The sequence below is a fragment of the Chiloscyllium plagiosum genome, unplaced genomic scaffold (assembly GCF_037043375.1).
Source record: "Chiloscyllium plagiosum isolate Xiang-an unplaced genomic scaffold, Cpla_swu_hap1 HiC_scaffold_4, whole genome shotgun sequence".
In the NCBI taxonomy this organism is placed as follows: Eukaryota; Metazoa; Chordata; class Chondrichthyes; order Orectolobiformes; family Hemiscylliidae; genus Chiloscyllium; species Chiloscyllium plagiosum.
Genome location: NW_028270142.1, coordinates 138,931,736 through 138,953,045, shown reverse-complemented (window position 1 = coordinate 138,953,045; position 21,310 = coordinate 138,931,736). Strand labels below are relative to the sequence as shown.

At 40.8% G+C, this 21,310-nt stretch overlaps 1 protein-coding gene across 4 annotated transcripts in view; it reads left to right on the top strand.

Annotated features, from left to right (window-relative positions):
• Positions 1–21,310, top strand: part of vps13b (vacuolar protein sorting 13 homolog B) — a 977,967-nt gene that overhangs the window by 660,558 nt on the left and 296,099 nt on the right. For all 4 annotated transcript variants that reach the window (XR_015757055.1, XM_043687669.2, XM_043687667.2 and 1 more), the window contains exons 29-30: positions 1,025–1,433; positions 7,218–7,329. Coding sequence is in view for 3 of the 4 variants with exons in the window: in XM_043687669.2 (XP_043543604.2) it covers positions 1,025–1,433; positions 7,218–7,329 (521 nt within the window). In the remaining variant the exon portion in view is untranslated. The remainder of the gene's footprint in view (positions 1–1,024; positions 1,434–7,217; positions 7,330–21,310) is intronic.

Here is a 21,310-nt window from a genome sequence, read left to right as displayed (position 1 = left end):
CTGTCTACATCACTGATTCAGTTGACACCTTTCCCCATTCTAACCCTGTAGATCTGCAAGTTTATTTCTCTTGTGTCATTTTAATTGTCTTTTGAAAGCATTTAACATGTGGTGCCCAGAGTTGTTCAGGGTATACCAGATGTGATCTGACCAGGGTTTTGTATGGCTGCAGTATTACCTAGTATCTAGAGCACTAGAAAATAAAGCCAGCATTCCTTTAACTTCTGCTGGCCTGAGACAAGTCTGAGAGGATACTGGCGGCAAATATCACCTGAGGGGAGCACCATACGAAATGCTGCAGGTGTCAAATGAGAGCGCAAAACATTGTAAGAAAAGGGGGGGCACAATGATCTTCCTTTAACTGGTCTCCCCAGTCTCCAAGAATAGGTCCAGTTATGAAAGCCAAACATTGCAGATGCTGACAATCTGACATTTAAAGCAGAAAATCTTGGAAATACTCAGCAGGCCTGGAAAGAGAAAGAGAAATATTTAACTACTTTAACCCTAGACCTAACCAGCAGGATTCCTACTTCACTGTTGTGTACAATGCAGCAAGGGAACAAATAAGCTGAAGGTGTGCTTAGTCAATTTAATGGAGAAGTTATACCTGTAGAGCTGAATATTCCCAGACATCTTAAAAGGAAAGCCCTTGGAACAGGTGTAGAAGTAATTCAAAAACAAAGATTCTTTCTCAGGAAATGGTATTTACAACTGGAAATGAGTAATGAAACCCATTAAAATAGGTTTTTACTCAAAGTAAATCAGTTGCAGTATTATTTGTGTTTTCATTTTAAAAATATGGCCACCTGGTGCTACACAAGGAAGTAATTTGCTTGTCTATGAGACTTTGAGAATAGGTATTTACAGTTTTTATATATTTAATGCTTGCTGTTTAAAATGAGCAACTTTCAATTGGTTTTAAGAATAATAAGCATGTTTACTCTGCTGCAAATGATTCCTCAGACTTGCTTGACATATGTTTTGCCCAGTGTTGATATGCGGTGTACAAATTGTGATCATGCAGATGGCAGCCAAACTTTTAGAAGGTTCCCACCAGCAGCACGGATTTCTTTCTCTTACTTACACCAAAGCCGTTACGCGGAACGTCCGGCATAAGTTAACATCAAGGCCCGAGCGAGTTTCGCGTAGTCTCCACAGGGTGGCAGAAGGCATCGTGGACAGTTCTCCCCAGTACCTTCATGAGATCCTCCTCAGTGCCCAGCCATTCGACGTCGTGCTTTCCTTCCCTCTGCTACACAGTGTGGCAAAGATATTCCAGGCAAAGTTGCCAAAGAAACCGAAGGCAAAGCGAAAGTCAACGGGCCAACCTATGAGGGCCTATGGCTTAACATCACGAGAGTTACCACTTATCTATATCAACACAAGTGTTGTCAGAGTGTTTTTTCCAAAAGGAGAGGAGTCGTACAGAGGAGGTAAATATGGTGCCTTTCAAATTGTTAACATTTCTAACTCTTACGTTGCTTTACCTCTCTTATTGCTTTTACTTATGTATCTCCTTGTCATAACTGCTATGGCTAAGAAGGAAATAAGGTTTAAAACTCCACTGGATTCAAATCCTATCTCTCACAGTAAGCTGAATTAAATGTTGCAGGCTAATAACATTTTAGAGTCATAGAGATGTACAGCATGGAAACAGATCCTTCGGTCCAACCCGTCCATGCCGACCAGATATCCCAACCCAATCTAGTCCCACCTGCCAGCACCCAGCCCATATTCCTCCAAACCCTTCCTATTCATATACCCACCCAAATGCCTCTTAAATGTTGCAATTGTACCAGCCTCCACCACTTCCTCTGGCAGCTCATTCCATACACGTACCACCCTCTGTGTGGAAAAGTTGCCCCTTAGGTCCCTTTTATATCTTTCCCCTCTTACCCTAAACCTATGCCCTCTAGTTCTGGACTCCCAGACCCCAGGGAAAAGACTTTGTCTATTTACCCTATCCATGCCCCTCATAATTTTGTAAACCTCTATAAGGTCACCCCTCAGCCTCCAATGCTCCAAGGCAAACAGTCCCAGCCTGTTCAGCCTCTCCTTATAGCTTAAATCCTCCAACCCTGGCAACATCCTTGTAAATCTTTTCTGAACCCTTTCAAGTTTCACAACATCTTTCCGATAGGAAGGAGACCAGAATTGCACGCAATATTCCAACAGTGGCCTAATCAATGTCCTGTACAGCCAGAGCTCATGATGTTTCTTTATATTCACATGCCATGCCACTAAAGATAATGCTGATTCTGTTTTCCTTCATGCTGTTTCGTCTGTTGGGGAATCAAGAATAAGATAGTATTAAAGCATGAGGTGCACCTTTGGAGATGTCGATTAGGATCAGTTCTCTCATGGAAAACATGGGGCTAATCTGCAAATCTCTTACCGGAGTTGAAACTTTATTGCTGGAGCAGCACAGCAGGTCAGGCAGCATCCAGGGAACAGGAGATTCGACGTTTCGGGCACAGGCCCTTCTTCAGGAATGAGCAGAGAGTGTTCAGCAGGAGAAGATAAAAGGTAGGGAGGAGGGACTTGGAGGAGGGGCGTTGGAAATGTGATAGGTGGAAAGAGGTCAAGGTGAGAGTGATAGGTCGGAGTAGGATGGAGGCGGAGAGGTCAAGAAGAAGACTGCAGGTCAGGAAGGCGGTGCCGGGCTGGAGGGATTCGGCTGAGACAAGGTGGGGGAGGGGGGATGAAGAAACTGGTGAAGTCTCTTACCCTCCACCCTAAAAAAAACTGTGAATAAGAAGGCACCAGTCATGAAAGGAAAAGCTCACCATGAGAGAGTTTCCAATACTGATTGTCTTCTGAAGTCACCAACTTAAAATAGTATGTTCAAATATTAAACTTTAAATAAGCTCACTTGCTGATATTATACTCTTGACATTTAACTTCAATAATGTTTGGAGAGCACAGAACTTCTTTTTCTTAATATTCATCATTCAATGCTGAAATAGTAAACCAGATGGTAAACTAGTTACACCAATCAGGAAAACATTTGTAATCCAAATGTGGTGAGTTATGTAAAAATAAGTATAGATGTTTTTTGGCAAGGGTTTTGTTGAGATAAGATTTTGATCTGAATGTCTAATTAAATGTTTGACTCTAACAATCTCTTATACTTATCCATCATGGAAACATGAAAAAATAGGAGCAGAAATAGGCCATCATAATTGATCATCCAACTGAACAGCATGTCCCTGCTTTTCCTCCATTCCTTTCTTCCATATTAATTCCATTTTTTGATTCCTTTAGCCCCAAATACTAAACCCAACTCCTAATTCCGTTCATATCTTAAATTGCTGCATCCACCATAGTTTGTTATTTAAATGTTGCTAGTCATAAAGCTCAGCAGCATTGAAAATTTCTTAATAAGACCTTAGAAGAAATCAAGGACACTTTGAGTGTTCATGGTGATTGGCTATGAGGGAAGGGTGTTCAGTTGCAGCCCCTGGTTTGCCAAGTGGAGCGAGTGTAACTGTGGACAGACTCACTGTGCAGCATCCGTGAGGCTGAGAATGTTGTGGATAACACATGCAGTGACTTGGTCACAGTACAAGTAATGGCTACACAGACAGAAAAAGATTGGGTGACCACTAGGAAAACTTGTAGGTGTGGGCAGGCAATGCAGGAATCCCCTGTGGCCATTTCTCTCTCAAATAGAAATACCGTGTTGTATACTGTTGGGTGGGGGCATTTCTGTGGCTGCGGGTGAGATGGTGTGTTGCTTCCTTGGTGCCACAGTCAAGAATGTCTCGGAGGAAAGTATCAGCTGCAGTCAAATCAGTGGCACCATGACTGGCCTGTTGTACAACAGGGAGGGTCCATGTTTAGTGAGTAGTCATGCTAATAAGATGAGAAATAGGAAGATAACATAGTTAAATACATGGCTAAAGAGCTGGTATAGGAGGGTGGGATATGAATATCTAGATCATTGGGATCTCTTCCAAGGCATGTGGAAAGGACGGGTTACACTTCTATTGGAGGGGCACCAAAATTCTGGCATGGAGGTTTGCTGGTGCCACTCAGGAGCGTTTAAAGCAATGTGGCTGGGGTGTCGGAACCAGAGCGGTGGATCAGCATGTGAAGTGTTGAAGAGAGGGAATAAGTTAAGAAAGAAAAGAAGAAAGAACAGGCAGGACCATGTTAATGAACAAGGTGGGATTAGCCGTCTAATGTGTATTTATTTTAATGTAAGGAGTATAACAGATAAGGCAGATAACCTTAGAGCCTGGATAAGTATATGGGACTGCGATGGGGTAGCCGTTACAGAAACTTGGTTGAGAGAAGGGCCGGACTGGCAGCTCAACATTCCAGGGTTTAGATGTTTCAGGTGTGACAGAGAGGGATGTAAAACGGATGGAGGAGTTGTAGTACTGATTAAAGAGAATGTCACAGCTGTAGTAAGACAGGATGTCTTGGAGGGCTGATCCACATAGGCCATATGGGTAAAACCTAGAAATAAGAAAGATGCATTCATTATGATGAGGTTATACTATAGGCCTCTCAATAGCCAGTGATAGATGGACGACCAGATATGTAAGCAGATCGTCGCAAGTTGTAAAACAACATGGTGTGTAAAACAACCACACCATGTTGTTTTACAACTTGCGACGATCTGCAATATTGACTGGGATTCCCCATTTTTCTGGGGCTTGACTGAGGCAGAATTTGTTAGGTATATCCAGGAGAGATAATATGTTCCTTGAAATAATATGTAGACCGTCCAACTAAGGAAGGGACCATACGAGACCAAGTATTGGGAAATGATTCTGGCCAGGTAATTGAAGTTTCAGTGGGTTGAGCATCTTGGGAACAGTGATCAAAATTCTGTAAGTTTTAAGCTAGATGTGAAATAGGATAAGACTAGTTCTCGTGCAAAAGTGCTAAACTGGGGGAAGACTAATTACAACAGTATGAGGCAGGTACTGAAAAAATTGGATTGGAGATGGCAATTTGAAAGCCAGCTAACCAGAGTTCAAGACCTGCTTATTCCTGTGAGGATGAAAGATAAGGATTATCAAGATTCGGGAACTTTGGATAATGAGAAATGTAAGTTTATTTAAAATGAAAAAGGAAAATTTTAGGAAACCGAAATCAAACAGACAGGTGTATTAGAGGAAGCAGAAAATGACCTTTTTTTAAAAAAAAAAGTAATGAGGGCTAGGGGTCACAAAATGTCCTTGACAAGTAAGTATAAGGAGAATCCCATGGCATTTTTCAATGTATTAGGAGCATGAGGATAATTCGGGAAAGGTAGGTCAAGGACAGAGGAGAGAATTTACATGTGGAACCACAGGAAGTGGTTGAGGTCTTTAATGAGTACTTCACATTGGTATTCACCAAGGAGAAAGACAGATGATGGTAAGTTTAGATAGGGGTCTGTAGATATTTGAAGGCATGTCAATGTTAAGGAGGAGGAAGTGTGGGTGTTTTGGAAACTATTAAGGTAGGTAAGTTACCAGGGCCTGATGGAATCTATCCCAGGATATTGAAGGAAGCAAGGGAGGAGATTACTGGGGCATGACAGCGATCTTTGTATCATCTTTAGCCACAGGCAATGGCCCAGAAGACTGGAGACAACCCCACATTGTTTTTTTTTGTTCAAGAATGCAACAGGGATAATCCAGTAAATTATAGGTTGGTGAGCTTTACGTCATGAGAAGGGAAATTATTGGAGAAGATTCTTATGGACAGAGTTTACTTTCACTTGGAGAAGAATGGACTGATTAGGGGTAGTCAGCATGGCTTTGTGCAAGGGAGGACTTGCCTCACAAACCTGTTTGAGTTTTTTGAGAAAGTCATGAAGATGATTGATGAGAGTAAGGCGGTGGATGTTGTCTACATGGACTTTACTAAAGCATTTGACTAGGTCCCTCATGGTAGGCTGGTCCAGAAGATCAAATTCCTTTGAATTTATGGTGAATTGGCTATTTGGATACAAAATTTGCTTGGCTGTAGAAGACAGAAGGTAGTTGTGGAGGGGTGCCTTACTGAATGGAGGTCTGTGACTAGTGGTATTTCACAAGAATCAGTATTGGGACCTCTGTTTGTCATTTATATCAATGATTTAATTGAAAATGTTGGTGGTTTGATGAGTAAATTTGCAAATGACACAAAAATTGGATTGTAGATAGTGAGGAAGAATATCAAAGGATATAGCAGCAAGTTGGGTGAGAAATGCCAAATGGAGTTTAATCTGGACAAGTGTGAGGTGATGCATTTTGGGAGGTCAAGAGGGAAGTGTACTGTAAATGGCTAGACCTTAGGAGCCTTGATATACAGAGGGATCTTGGGGTTCAAGTCCATGGCTCCCTGAAAGTGACAACACAAGTAGATAAGGTGGTAAAGAAAGCCTTCACCTGCCAGGGCATTGAATACAAAATTTGGCAAGTCATGTTGCAACTGTGTAAGATATCGGTCAGGTCATATTTGGAATTCTGTGCACACCTCTGGTGGCCACACTACAGGAAGGATATGGGCAGGTTTACCAGGATGTTATCTGGACTAGAGTGTAGTAGTTTATAAGCAGAGGTTAGATAAACTTAGGTTGTTTTTGCAAGAGCATCGAAGACGAAAGGGTAAGCGGATCCAAGTATGTAAAATTATGAGAGACGTCAATAGGATGAATAATTGAAGTCTCTTTCCCAGGGTGGAAATGTCAAATTCTAAGGGGCATAGGTTGAGGGTGAGAGGTGAAAAGTTTGAAGGAATGTGCGAAGCAAGTTTTTCACACAGAGGGTAGTAGATACCTGGAATGCGCTGCCAGGGAAGGTGGTACAAACAGATACGATAACAACATTTAAGAGGCATTTAGACAGACACATGAAGAGGTAGAGAATAGATGGATACAGAATATGTGCAAGCAAATGGGATTAGTTTAGAATGGCATCATAGTCGGCACAGATATGGTGTGATGAAGGGTCTGTTCCTGTTCTATGCTGTTCTATGTTCCATGTTCTAATAAGCAGGACAGCTCTATATTTTCAGTAATGTGCTCTTCAGCTTACTTTTAACATATGTATTTCCCAAAGTTAAGTATTAATTTTGTGTTATGAAATCAAGTAATGGGATTCTTAATTGACAGAGCTACTTTATTGTTTTATATGCAGCATTGAGGTCATAACAACATGCCCATTGCTTCTGTATGGCTGAGTTGCATTCAAATTTACAATTCTGTTATGTATATTTTCTCATTTGAAATGCAGGAGCTGTACAGATGAAAGAAGATACTTTGGTTCTTAAGGTTGGCTCAGTGTGCATGGCTCCACAGGCTGATAACCCCCTTGGAAGGACTGTTCTGAGAAAGGACATTTACCAGTAAGTAAATCCGACAGGAACCACTGTTTGCAAGTTTCTTTTTGAAGTTTGAACCTTTAAGTATCATTGTATATATACCCTGAATATCGTATTCTACAAAATTGACTTTGGCAGCTTGCCTCATTCACTCAGCCAGAAAGAAATGCAAATTCTGTATCATCCAATATACTGTCTTACCTCCAAAATCGCAAACAGTGCAATTATTGCAAAAACAAGTTTTTTTCTTGATTTTAAAGTTCGAATCTCGCCCCACTATAACTTTGTCTTCCTCTCTCAGGAAGAATGGTTGGGGGGTAATGCAGAGATCTCTTTTAACCTAATGAAGGAGTGGATTCTTTTTCCAACACCCTCACTAGATTTATCAGTTTTTTTCTTGCTGTGTTGGTCCAAACGCATACCAGAGCTTTTAACCACTAAAGCTGTTTTGCAGTGATGCTCCAGTCGGATTTCAAGTCTAACTTGTAGCTTATAGTCTTTTCTACGGTATTTATTTTCTTGGTGATTTATTTTGCCAATTCTCTGCCTTCACCTCCTTTCAGAAGACACTGACCTCACTAACTTTGTTTCAACTGCTTGTTAGATGTAAAATTGGAAGAAATGACACCAATTTCAGAATCTATTCTGCACCTGAAGAATGAGTCAGGCATCTCTGATGCAGTTTAGAGTTAGCAATTTATCAGGTCTCCCGTATACATGTGTTGCACCCTCTAAGTTAAACAAATGGTTTAGTCCACATCACCATTTGATAATGGGCCTGCTCCACTCGGGAAATTCATTCAGACTTAAAGTTTGAATGTGGCAACCTTCTGACCGTGGAGAAAATGAGCACTGCAGAACATTAGTTCAGGCAGTATCCAAGGAGCAGGAGCTGACGTTTTGGGCATAAACCCTTCATCGGGAATGTGGGGAGGGAGGGGGCTGAGAGATTAATAGGAGGGTGAGGGTGGGGTTTGGGAAAGGTAGCTGGGAAAGTGGTAGGTAGATGCAGGTGGGGGTTGATGGTGATAGGTTGGAGGGTCGGGTGGAGCAGATAGATGGGAAGGAAGATGGCCAGGTAAGACACTTCAAGAAGGTGGTGCTGAGTTGGAAGGTTGGATCTGGGATGAGGTGGGGGGGAGGGGTGATTAGGAAACTACTGAAGTCAATGCTGATGCCATGTCGTTGGAGAGTCCCAAGGCAGAAGATGAGGCAATCTTCCTCCAGTCTTCAAGTGGTTTGGACTTGGAGTGGGAGGGTGAGTTGGAGTGGTTGGCCACAAGGCGGTGGCCTTGCCTACTTGGCTAAGCATTCTAAGTTATTGAAGAGACTTTGATAGTAAACCTTAGATGTTTGCAATGAAGATCTCAGTTGCAAAGGATTTAAACAATGAGTAGTTATTTAAGTCAACCAATGGAACTCAATATGACCAAAGGCTTACATTCTTAGGTGATGTAAAAGGATAAATACTTAGGATGTGCATCTTTTATTTTGTTTAAATCATGCTGAAGCTGCAGAGTTTAGCACATGTACTAAAAAATTACTGAAAGCTTGTTTCAGATTTGTAATGCTTGTCAAAATAAACAAGTGAAACAGTGTAATTTTGCAGAAAAAAACCCGAATTGAGTGATTGCAGAGGTTTCATGGCACAAGCTAACTTCAATGGAAATCCTTTTCAGGTTTCTTTTCTTGCACTCAAAGTGAAATTGTAGTTAAGTATGAAAATATAACTTCATCACAATAATAGTTTCATGGGGTTTACTTCAGAAAGAAAAAATGACATTTCACTATTTATTCAAAGACAGGTGTAGGACAATATTTTCTTGAAGCGTATGGGCAGCAAACCTCTTGAATGAAATATTTGCATGAATACATTTTCTGTAAACATTCCCTGCTCTGCCCAATGTTTGCTTTTGTAAGCCATACAGATCATATGTTGGTGGATGAAGGCAAATATTGGACGTAAAAAATGGAAGTTGCTCTGAATTCGACAGAGCCGGCAGCATTACATAAACCCGTTTCCCCCCACTTTCTAAAACTAATTAAGCATGATTCAGTTGGGGAAAAACGAACTGACAGCTTTGAGCTTCAACAAGTGTCTCAAGTATCTAATTATCATGTGGATCAGATGGTACCAATATGCTAGATATGAAGGTTTGCCACAGGTAATATAGTACTGCAGAAGGAATGTTTGCAAAAGCCACTTGAAAGCTTCAGTAAAGTTAAAACTTTTTAAATGTTAAGTGGTAATGATTTAGCCATGTAGATGCATTTGAAATATTAGACCAATAAATAAACAGTGTTATGTTCCTGTTTCCATACCAAGAAGTAAAGCACAGCAACCACCTCAGTTGAACCTGAACAGAATCAATGGTAATGAAATAAAATCCAATTTAACAGGAAAAGTTTTCCATGTCATTAAAAAAAACTTGTTCTCTGTAGTGTAACGTATCATGGTGTAACATTGTTGTATAATATCAAATCCTACTTCATATATAATTGGTTAATCTGAATTTTATACCTTCATCTGAACCTCTGCGAACTGTTGAATAGCATTTATTGGACACAGCAGCAGTGAAAGCAATTTATAATGTAGCAACGTGTAATCTCACACTCAAAGTTTCCAAGAATTGGCTTAACAAACCAGTACCTCCCACAATTTGGATAGCTTAAATAACATATCTCATGTTCTTTTCAGAATGCAGAGTGATACCTCATTAACTGAATTGGGTCACATACAAACACAGTTAAGTCATTGATGGCGTTTGTTTCCAAATCTCACTAGTTGTCATTCAGATGCAACTTTGTGGTTATTTGGGATCACATTCCCTGTCATTCATCCAGCAAAACAAATTGTTAATCCACAGCTCCTGTATGAATAGTGTTTTTATAGCTGTCAATTCACTTCAAGATTTTGGAGAAGTTTTGTAGCTCAGGTTGTGGATCAGGTTGTCGGTTTAATCGATGAGCTTGTGGATTTGTTCTCAGACATTTCGTCACCTGCTAGGTAACATCATCATTGAACCTCCAGTGAAGCGTTGGTGACTTGTCCCGCTTGCTATTTATGGGTCCTGGTTTGTTGTGGGGCTGATATTATTTCTGGTTCTGTTCCTGAGAGGTTGATGAATGGGGTCCAAATCTGTATGTTTGTTAGTGTAGTTCTGGTTTCAGTCCCTAACATTTCTGCTCAGTTGTCAAAACAAAAAAAATTGACTTTAATAAAAACTTGCATTTATATACTCCCTTTAACAAAAAAATCCATGCAAACAAACTTCACATGACTGTTATCCATAAAATTATAACAAGTGAGCCACATCAGGAAGAATTAGGACAGGTGAACCAAAACCTTATTTGAAGATGTGTACTAACATGTTGAAAAAGTGGTAGAGAGATTTAGCAATGGATTTAGAATATTGGATCTCGACAGCTAAAAGCACAATCACCAATAAAATCCTAAGAAATGGGAGCAGAATTAGTCATATGATCCCCAAACTTGCCTTACTGTTCAGTAAGATCATGGTTTAACTTTATTGATTCTTTTTCTCTGCCTTTTCCCATTATCCCTTGCATTTATACTCAAAATCCTATTAACCTCAGACTTAAATATACCTAATGTGTTAAAAAAGAAATTTCTATCCAATCTTTTTTTTTAGTTTATTTTCTGTGGAATATAAATCCATTCTTAATTGCATTTGGTAAAAACAAATTACTGCGGGTGCTGGAATCTGAAACCAAAAGAGAAAATGCTGGAAAATCTCAGCAGGTCTGGCAGCATCTGTAAGGAGAGAAAAGAGCTGACGTTTCGAGTCTAACTGACCCTTTTTACTTAATTACATTTGGGTCGGGTGGTCTCTTGGCCTGTTCAGAGGGCAATTGAGAGTCAACCACATTGCTGTGGATCTGGAGTCATATGTAAGCCAGACCAGGTAAGGATGGCAGTTTATTCCCTAAAGGCCAGTCCTGAAACCAGGTAGCTTTTTCCAAAAATTGGCAACAGCTCCATGGTCACTATTGGACCTTTAATTCCGGATTTTATGTACTGAATTCAGCTTCCGCCCTCTGCCACAGTGGGATTCAAAAGTCAGTCCCCAGAACAATACATACATGCTCTCTGGATTAATACAGTGATAATAGCACGTGGCCATTGCCAATCCCTGTGAAGGAGGTGATAATGTGAGGAGAGAAAATGAGTAGCACAGATGTATTTAAAAGACTGTACAGTTGAACAACTTTCTGCAGCTTGTGATTCATTCTATCCATTTGAGTGGGCCGAGAGATGAAATGGATGCACTTTTTTCTATGACTGTTTCCAGGGGTCTACCATAATTTACGATTGTTTTGCTGTTGGATTTGTTTGGTCAAATCAGCAATTAGAAGAGAAACATTGTATACGCTATGCTTCCTACCCTCATCAAAGCAAATTCTTATTTGTTTAACAATTTAATCAAATCTTGCCTTCAAGCAATTGAATAATAATTTGAAATGCTAAATGGGGAAATACATCAACAACAAGCTGATATATATGTAGAGTACCTATGGAGCTGGCTGTTATAAAAATCCATCTGCTTCATTAATGTTATTCAGAAAAAGGAATTTATCATTTTTATCTTATTTACTCTACACCAGTTTTGAATGCCAGCCCCATATTAACATGGTTCATATTTATATAAAAACAGGCAACACTCAGCAGGTCAGGTAGCAGATGTGGAGAGACAGAGTTAGTGGGCAGGAGTTTGAGTGTCAATTTCAAGTAGAAATCCCATCTGTTTTTACATAAGGAGGGAATTTTGCATTTCTGAGGGGGGATTTGGATTAGGGGTCCTTCAGAAATGCAGAATGTACTTTTATTCTGAAAGTTCTCTTGTAGTGCCAGCTAGTTTGACAGCTGCTGTGATGTTAGGATGCTGGGAGAGGAGGGTGCCAGCTGGATCGAGGGTAGGGTGCCAGGTAAATAAGGTGCCAACTAGATAGGCTGCCAGTTGGGTAATACCAAGTGGAAAGGGCAATGATGCCAAATAGGTAGGGTGCAGAATGGCAAGGGGCCAGTTTAGTGTCAGTTGGGAGGTGAGTGGGAGAAATCAGGTCCAGGGGTGGGTGGATGAGAGGTTTCGTAGGTGTTGTGTTGGATCGGGTGTGCAGCACTGGAATGAGGGGGAGGTGGTTCAGGTGCAGAGCTGCGAATGAGGAAGTGCATCCAGTGGCAGATGAAGGGCACATCGTGACCAGCAATGGGGGAAAAGGATTGGAGACTGAGCAGGGGATGGGGCAGGGGTGGCTGTGTGCGGAGCATGTGTAGAGGGTGTTGGGCCAGTGTCTGGGGGAGCTGTAGTTACAGATGTATTCTATTCCCCAAAACTCATTTGGAGTTACTGCCATCAATCTAATCCTCAGAAAGAGATTCTGTTTACTTTCTAACCTGACTACTGACTCACCGCCTATCTCTCCTCTCCAAAGACTTCAGTGAATTGCTGCTAAATTATTGCAGATTTTTGTCTACACCAACTGTCCAATTTGTGATCAACTTTTTCTAACTTTTCTTGAGTAAAATCCTGAATAAAACTATTTGAACTTGATGACCTTGTATTTAAAATTTAATGTGATTCCATGTTCAGATCTTTTTGTGTTTGTGGGATTGTGCTGCATCTATGGTAATACTTTGGAAACGTCCAGTGTAGAAATTACTTTTAAATTCATTTTATGAGTTACATATGAGACTTTTACACTGGCCCAAAAATTATCAATTATATTAGTTTTGGATCTAAAAAAGTATCATGCTAAGATGTGGATTACCCAGTGGGTGGCTGAGTTGGTTTTATATATATCTGAGTTAGATATATGTTTTGATTGCCTGCAACAGTGTGGATTGATTTCCCTTTTGACGTAGAATCCCAGAGTAACTTGCCAGGATATTGAGAAAGGAGAAGTGAGGACTGCAAATGCTGGAGACCAGAGTTGAGTGTGCGCTGCTGGAAAAGCCCAGCAGGCCAGGCAGCATCCGCGGAGCAGGAGAATTGACATTTCGAGCAGAAGGCTATATCAGGAATGTGACTTGTGAGCCAAAGGGGTGGAGAGATAAGTGGGATTTGGGGGTAGTGGGGGTGGGGGGTTGCTGGGGAGAAGGTAGCTGGGAATGCGATCGGTTGATGGAGGTGGGCGTAAAGGTGATTGTCAGAGAGGAGGGTGGAGCAAATAGGTGGGAAGGAAGATGGACAGGTAGGACAGGTCATGAGGGCGGTCCCAAGTTAGAAAGTTGTATCTGGGATAAGGTGGAGGGAGGGGAAATGAGGAAACTGGTGAAATTCACATTGATCCCGTGTGGTTGGAGGGTGCCAAGGCGGAAGGTGAGGCATTCTTCTTGAGAGAGTGCAAGCCAATTGAAAGAAAGAAATTCTGCACCTTTCAGAATGACAGGATATCTCATAAGTGCTTTATAATCAATGAAATAACTTTGAAGTATCCTGACTGTTGTAATGCTAATTTGTGTCCAGCAAGCGTCCATAATCCTATGATAACCAGATCAATTACTTTTGTAATGCTGATTGAGGAATCAACATTGGCCAAGATATTGGGCACACATCCCCTGCTGCTCTTTCAAATAGCTCCATGAAATCAATGTCAAGCTGAGAGACTAAACAGGGCCTCAACGTAACATCTAATTCAAAAGAGATCATATCCAGCAGTGTGGTACTCCCTCAGTACTGAAGAATCAGTTTTGTCTTTTTTATTGTTTTCATGCTCAATTCCTCTAGTGGTACTTGAAACTACACCTTCAGACTCAGATGAGTGTTACCAACTGAGCCATATCTGATATGGTGAATTTGATACCTCATTTGAAGAATTTACATAGACATGGCAGACCAAATGCACTACATTGCTATGTAAAGATACAAAAGATAAAAGATCAATAATTATTAATGTAACAATTACAGCAAATTGCGTATAGTGCATTTATGAGAATGACGAGAACGAGGGTAGGTCCAATCAAGGACAATAGTGGGAGACTGTGTATTGAGTCGGAAGAGATAGGAGAGGTCTTGAATGAGTACTTTTCTTCAGTATTTACGAACGAGAGGGACAGTATTGTTGAAGAGGAGAGTGTGAAACGGACTGGTAAGCTAGAGGAGATACTTGTTAGGAAGGAAGATGTGTTGGACATTTTGAACAACTTGAGGATAGACAAGTCCCCCGGGCCTGACGGGATATATCCTAGGATTATGTGGGAAGCAAGAGAGGAAATTGCAGTACCGTTGGCAATGATCTTTTCGTCTTCACTGTCAACGGGGGTGGTACCAGTGGACTGGAGAGTGGCGAATGTTGTGCCCCTGTTCAAAAAAGGGAATAGGGATAACCCTGGGAATTATAGGCCAGTTAGTCTTACTTCGGTGGTAGGCAAAGTAATGGAAAGGGTACTGAGGGATAGGATTTATGAGTATCTGGAAAGACACTGCTTGATTAGAGACAGCCAGCACGGATTTGTGAAGGGTAGGTCTTGCCTTACAAGTCTTATTGAATTCTTTGAGGAGGTGACCAAGCATGTGGATGAGGGTAGAGCAGTGGATGTAGTATACATGGATTTTAGTAAGGCATTTGATAAGGTTCCCCATGGTAGGCTTATGCGGAAAGTCAGGAGGCATTGGATAGAGGGAAATTTGGCCAATTGGATAGAAAACTGGCTAACCGGTCGAAGTCAGAGAGTGGTGGTAGATGGTAAATATTCAGCCTGGAGCCCAGTTACAAGTGGAGTTCCGCAGGGATCAGTTCTGGGTCCTCTGCTGTTTGTAATTTTTATTGATGACTTGGATGAGGAAGTCGAAGGGTGGGTCAGTAAATTTGCAGATGATACGAAGATTGGTGGAGTTGTGGATAGTGAGGAGGGCTGTTGTCGGCTGCAAAGGGACTTAGATATGATGCAGAGCTGGGCTGAGGAGTGGCAGATAGAGTTCAACCCTGCCAAGTGTGAGGTTGTCCATTTTGGAAAGACAAATAAGAATGCGGAATACAGGGTTAACGGTAGGGTTCTTAGTGAGGTGGAGGAGCAGAGGGATCTTGGGGTCTATGTTCATAGATCTTTGAAAGTTGCCACTCAGGTGGATAGAGCTTGTAAGAAGGCCTATGGTGTATTAGCGTTCATTAGCAGAGGGATTGAATTCAAGAGTCGTGAAGTGATGTTGCAACTGTACAGGACTTTGGTTAGGCCACATTTGGAGTACTGTGCGCAGTTTTGGTCGCCTCACTTTAGGAAAGATGTGCAAGCTTTGGAGAGGGTGCAGAGAAGATTTACCAGGATGTTGCCTGGAACGGAGAATAGGTCGTACGAGGATAGGTTGAGAGTGCTAGGCCTTTTCTCGTTGGAACGGCGAAGGATGAGGGGTGACTTGACAGAGGTTTATAAGATGATCAGAGGAATAGATAGAGTAGACAGTCAGAAACTTTTTCCCCGGGTACAACAGAGTGTTACAAGGGGACATAAATTTAAGGTGAAGGGTGGAAGGTATAGGGGAGATGTCAGGGGTGGGTTCTTTACCCAGAGAGTGGTGGGGGCATGGAATGCGCTGCCTGCGGGAGTGGTAGAGTCAGAATCTTTGGTGACCTTTAAGCGGCAATTGGATAGGTACATGGATGGGTGCTTAAGCTAGGACAAATGTTCGGCACAACATCGTGGGCCGAAGGGCCTGTTCTGTGCTGTATTGTTCTATGTTCTAACTACTTTGCTATTGGTCTGGAGATACATATAAGTCAGACCAAATAAGTATGGTAGATTTCCTACTTTAAAGTGAGCCAGAATACTCCAGCATGACCAAAAGCGATGGATGGATTTGACATGGCTAACACGACTACCACAAAAATAAAAAAAAAATGCTGTGCAGTAAATGATATTGAGAAATCACTTGTACAGAATGTTAGAAGTAAATATGTTTACACACATAAATTTTTGGCATTTTATTCCAAATTATATGTCTTTAAAAAGTATAACCATTTTGAAAAGTGATATTCAGAAGTTTGATGTGGTGTCCAAAAAGATCTGGTGTTTTTATTTTTAACAAGATTTGTTTGATATTTTAAAAGTTTCACGTTAATAATCCAGTCCATTTTAACTTTTAAATTGGTATGGAGCATATCATTAAGTATTTGCAAATTGCGAGGAGGCCCCTTACACCTGAAAATACAGATGTCAAGTTTAAAGTGTAATTAATTTGATCCATTAATAGATGACACGAGTGGAGAAAGCTGCAGCAGATAGATTTCAATGCATCTAACTATTCCATTTTGGGACATAAAAGATCTTTTTTTTTTCAGATGGTGAAAGGGTGAAATTTAGAGATCTAGGTGTTCTTTTCACTAAGAATTAGTGGTCAGATACATAAAAAAATCATAAAAGCTGATGGAATGTCAGTCTTTATATTTAAAGAGTTAGATTTGAAAAGGGCAGGTGTTTTACTACGGTTCTGCAAAGCTTTGGTTAGACAACATCTGGACGTGTATATGGTTCTGGAAGTGCAGTACAGATTTACCAAGAAGTTATTTGGAGTGCCACAATGATTAAATTATATGGAGATGACCTAAAGTGAAGAGGTGCTTTAATGCTATTTTTAGGATTTTGCAAGGAAAAAAAAGTGGAGACTTTTCTAAAATTGATTTAAGAGATTTAACAACATTCCTGATGAAGGGCTTTTGCCCGAAACATCAACTCTCCTGCTCCTTGGATGCTGCCTGACCTGCTGTGCTTTTCCAGCACCACAATATCGACTCTAATCTCCAGTAACACACTCTCGACTCTAATCTCCAGCATCTGCAGTCCTCACTTTCACCATTTAGGAACGTTTAGCCTATCAAGACTGTTCCACCCCACCATTTAACGAATTAGATCTTCTGCCATTTACACACAGTGTCCATTGGTAACTTTAATATGTTGAACGTACCAATTTTTGACTTGAATATACTCAATGTCCGAGTTTTCACAGTCCTCAGGGGTAGAGAATTCCAAAAGTTCACCACATTCCGAAATTTCTCCTCTTCTTAGCACTCAATAGCTTACTTCTTATTCTGAAACAATGCCTACAGGGATTGTAACCTGAAAATCAGAACCAGAAATGACAGAAGTGTGGTTCTCTCTCCTTTAACAGCCTTTAGATATTAGCTCAAGTAATAATGTTAAATCAGATAGATAGATAGGATATTTTTACTAAATGGGGATATTAAGGAATATAAATTGAGTTGGAATATGCATCAGCCATGATCTCATTGGATGACAATGCAGGTTCAAGAGGCTGATGGCCTACAGCTCTCGTAATGGTAAGAAAGCTTATGACGATAGGTAAAGCCACCATAGTCTTACTAGAGTATAGGACTCTCTTATTAGAGACAGGGATGATTGTAGTGGTTTAACCTGACAGTTACCACATCTTACATGAGGGGAAAAGTTGTGAAGCGGTATCATTCATGGTAACCTCACCCATGTGGGAATTGAATTCACTCTGTTGGCATCTCTCTGCATTGTAAAGCAGCCATCCAGCCAACTGAGCTGAAGCTTATGAATAATGCTGTGCCAAATCTAAAAGTTAAAAGTCAGAAGTCAGACGACAGCAAGTTATAGTCCAACAGGTTTATTTGAAATCACAAGCTTTTGGAGCCTTGCTCCAAAAAGTGACATAAGAGAGGAGTACATAAGCAGAGTTATAGTTCCGCACCTGTCTGTTTCTTGTTCACTTCATTTGACAAAGGGGCAAAAACTTGTTTTCAAATAAATTTGTTTGACAATAGCCTGTTAGACTTGGTGTCGTCTGCCTTCTGACCTTGTCAACCCCAGTCCAACGCCAGCAACTCCACATCAAATTTAAAAATGCAAACTTCAGTCGAAAGGATTAAAACTTTTGAGATCATTAGCAATAATTACATTGTAAACAAATAAAGTTGCATGTCCAAACCCAGCACTTCATTTTACATATTCAGCTGAAAAATACATGTCGATTGAACTTTTGTCCTAGAAAAATTCTCCTGGAAATAACAAAGATGTGACGTTTGATTTATGGTCTTGTTAATTCATTCTTTTGGCTTCTGAATAGAGATGCATCTGTTACTTCAAAGCTGACCTCCTTAAATGTATTTTAAATGAGTTAAAGATGGCCAAATATTCAGAACCAATTCATGCTTGTCCCCGCCCCCAAGATTTGAAATATTTAAAATTATTTAATTTGGGGTCAGTTTCTATTATTTACTGTTCCACTTTCAGATTGATGTTATTGTTGCACGATACTATAATAGGTATACTGAGGTTAATTTTGTTTTAATTGAAATACGTGTTACATTGCTGGGACTCTTCAGAGAAACTGAATATGGTAGTGTAATTTTTCCTTAAAACACATGTCTCCACCTTCCGCTACTTGAAGTCTATCTCTTCTGCCAAGTGTTGGGTCACCTATCCTGAATTCTACTTCCTTGACTTGGTGAAAATTCCCTGATTATTCTCCTATGAAGTTCTTTGGGATGCTTTACTATGACAAACATGCAATGTAAATATCAGTCAGTAAGGCAAAAATTAGCCTGATCTCTTACCGTGCAACTGGTGTGAGTATCCAATTTTGGATCTTGGCATAGAACATGATTGACACTGGGCCATCCTTTGTTCAATATTAAGGGAACCAGGGCATGACATCTGAGGGTGACCAGTACAGAGAAGAAATTTATTTTCCCACGGTGATGTGAAATGACATTTCTTCATGAACCTTGGTAAACCCAATATTGCACCTGTAAGCCATTCTGAGTTACAGGACTTCAAAGTCAGCTACAATGCCAGCACCCCTTGTAGTTGAGGTAGGAACGTTGATTTGCAATGTAAAACCAAAGGGAAATATTGCACTTTTCACAATCATAAAGCAGCTCCCATCCAATGAAGAGTTTCTCTTCAAACATTTTGTGTTAGGATGTGAACTAATTATTCCAGAAGAAATCTGCATTTGTTGTTGCTTTCTTCCTCATTTGATTTGTAATTGTTTAACAGTGGCTGCACTCCTCCTGTGTTAGCTGTTTTTAAGTCTGAGACCATTTCCATTTAATGTATTATTCTTTCTACATTTTGAGTAACAAAATGAGAGCTGGAATGAATGCTAAAGTAAGTCTCCTCTGATATCTTTGAATCCGCAGATGTGCGTGATTTCTAGCAAGTGTAACTTAACGAGTTTTTTTACTGCATTTTTCCTCTCATTTTCACAGCAGTTAAACAATCAACAGGGCTGTCTCCTGGATTTTACTGTAAATCTGTGTTTCCCACCCAATAGCTTTAGAGAGAGTCCCATACACAATAAAATACTAAAAGATCTTTCTTGACATTGCTCAGGACATATGCTTTTTAATAAGGACAAGAATGTATCATTTTGCTGGTAAAATAGAGTTCTGTATTCCTTTAAGGCCACAATGCTTGATTAATAAGCCAGAATTGGCTGAACTTATTCACCGTTTGGTTAGTGAGGTAATGTTGCTGAATTGAAAACGCTCATAAATATAAAACTGTTGGCCAGAGGCATCCAGAATGGGAAGTGTCTGCCATTCTCTTTTTAAAAATGTAATTGCAAAGGTCACTCAAAGGGCACAGCATTCAGGCTCTTATATCTGTATTTTTAAAAAGCAAATATTCGTGGATCCCCTGATCAGTGGTTACAGTGGTCATGACAAGATATTTTAGGACAATAATGATGCTAATGTTACATAATGTCCACCTAGTGATGTGAGTTAATTTTTTATGGTAACTACACAAGATATAAAACTTTAATTGTACTTTGCAAATTAAATTCCATGAGCAATTCTTTGTAAACTGTAAGTGGGAGGTCTCGGTTATAGTCATGCTTGTTTAACTTGGTGTTTAGCTTTAATTCATTCCATTTTTAAAAAGCTCCGGGAATGCAGGAAAGATGGTGTACACATTTAATTGATCCAGGCTGGTTCCCTGGTATTTGGCAACACTGATTTCAGAGACCCCTGCCGGCAAGTTTACAGGAGGGAGAATCTTGTAAAATTTTGCAGAAAATTCTGCTGCACACTCTGACCTAGCTGCAGTTTGATTGGTCTGTGTGAAACTTTAGGTATCCCCAATGAAATGCTTTCAGTAGCTAAATAGTTGTCCTGCAATTTTTAGGCCAGTGGGAGGAGTTCAGAGATAGAAGGGAAGCCCAACAATGTGGACTGCTAGCACCTCAGGTGTGAATGGGCACCTTCCTCACAGATCCCCTGTCCCAAATGGGCAAACCCCCACTCCACTCACCACCTCTTCATAGCCCTAGTGTCACATTTTCCCTTGGCTTTTGTCACCTGCTTCACCCTGACACTTGAATATGCACTCCACTCCAGGCTCTCGGCTCAGTGATTAATAGTGCTGACTCGCAGCATCAGGGACCCAGATTCAATTTCACCCTCAGGTGTCTGTCTGTGTGGAGTTTGCACATTCTCCCCTTGTCTGTGTGGGTTTCCTCCGGGTGCTCCAATTTCCTCCCACAGTCCAAAGAAATGCAGGTTAGGTGGATTTGCTATGCTATATTTCCCATAGTGACCAGGGACATGCAGGCTAGGTGGGTTAGCCATGGGAAATGCAGGCTTACAGGGACAGTGTGTCTGAAAAGAATGCTCTTCAGATGGTCGGTATGGACTCGATAGTTTGAATGGCCTGCTTCCACACTGCAGGGATTCTATGAATCTATTTCACTGCCAACTCTGAACTTCTACAAACTTCGCAGAACTGCTAAACCACAGAACTAAGCACATCCACTTAGGCCAAAACAAAACATTCTCCCATCGCCAATAGCGCTAGCAATCTTGACACAGCTGCCAAGTCCGGGTGGCAGAATTTTTCAGGTGGCAAGGTTTCCTATCCTATCTTCTAAAATACCAGTGGTACTGCACCTCACTGCCCCAGTTGCCCTGGTCTGAGGAACATTGACCAGCTGACGGCTTATCTAGCCCCTCTCACTGCGAAGGAAGCCTCACCTTACAGAACTGCCAGAGACCTGCTTGCCTG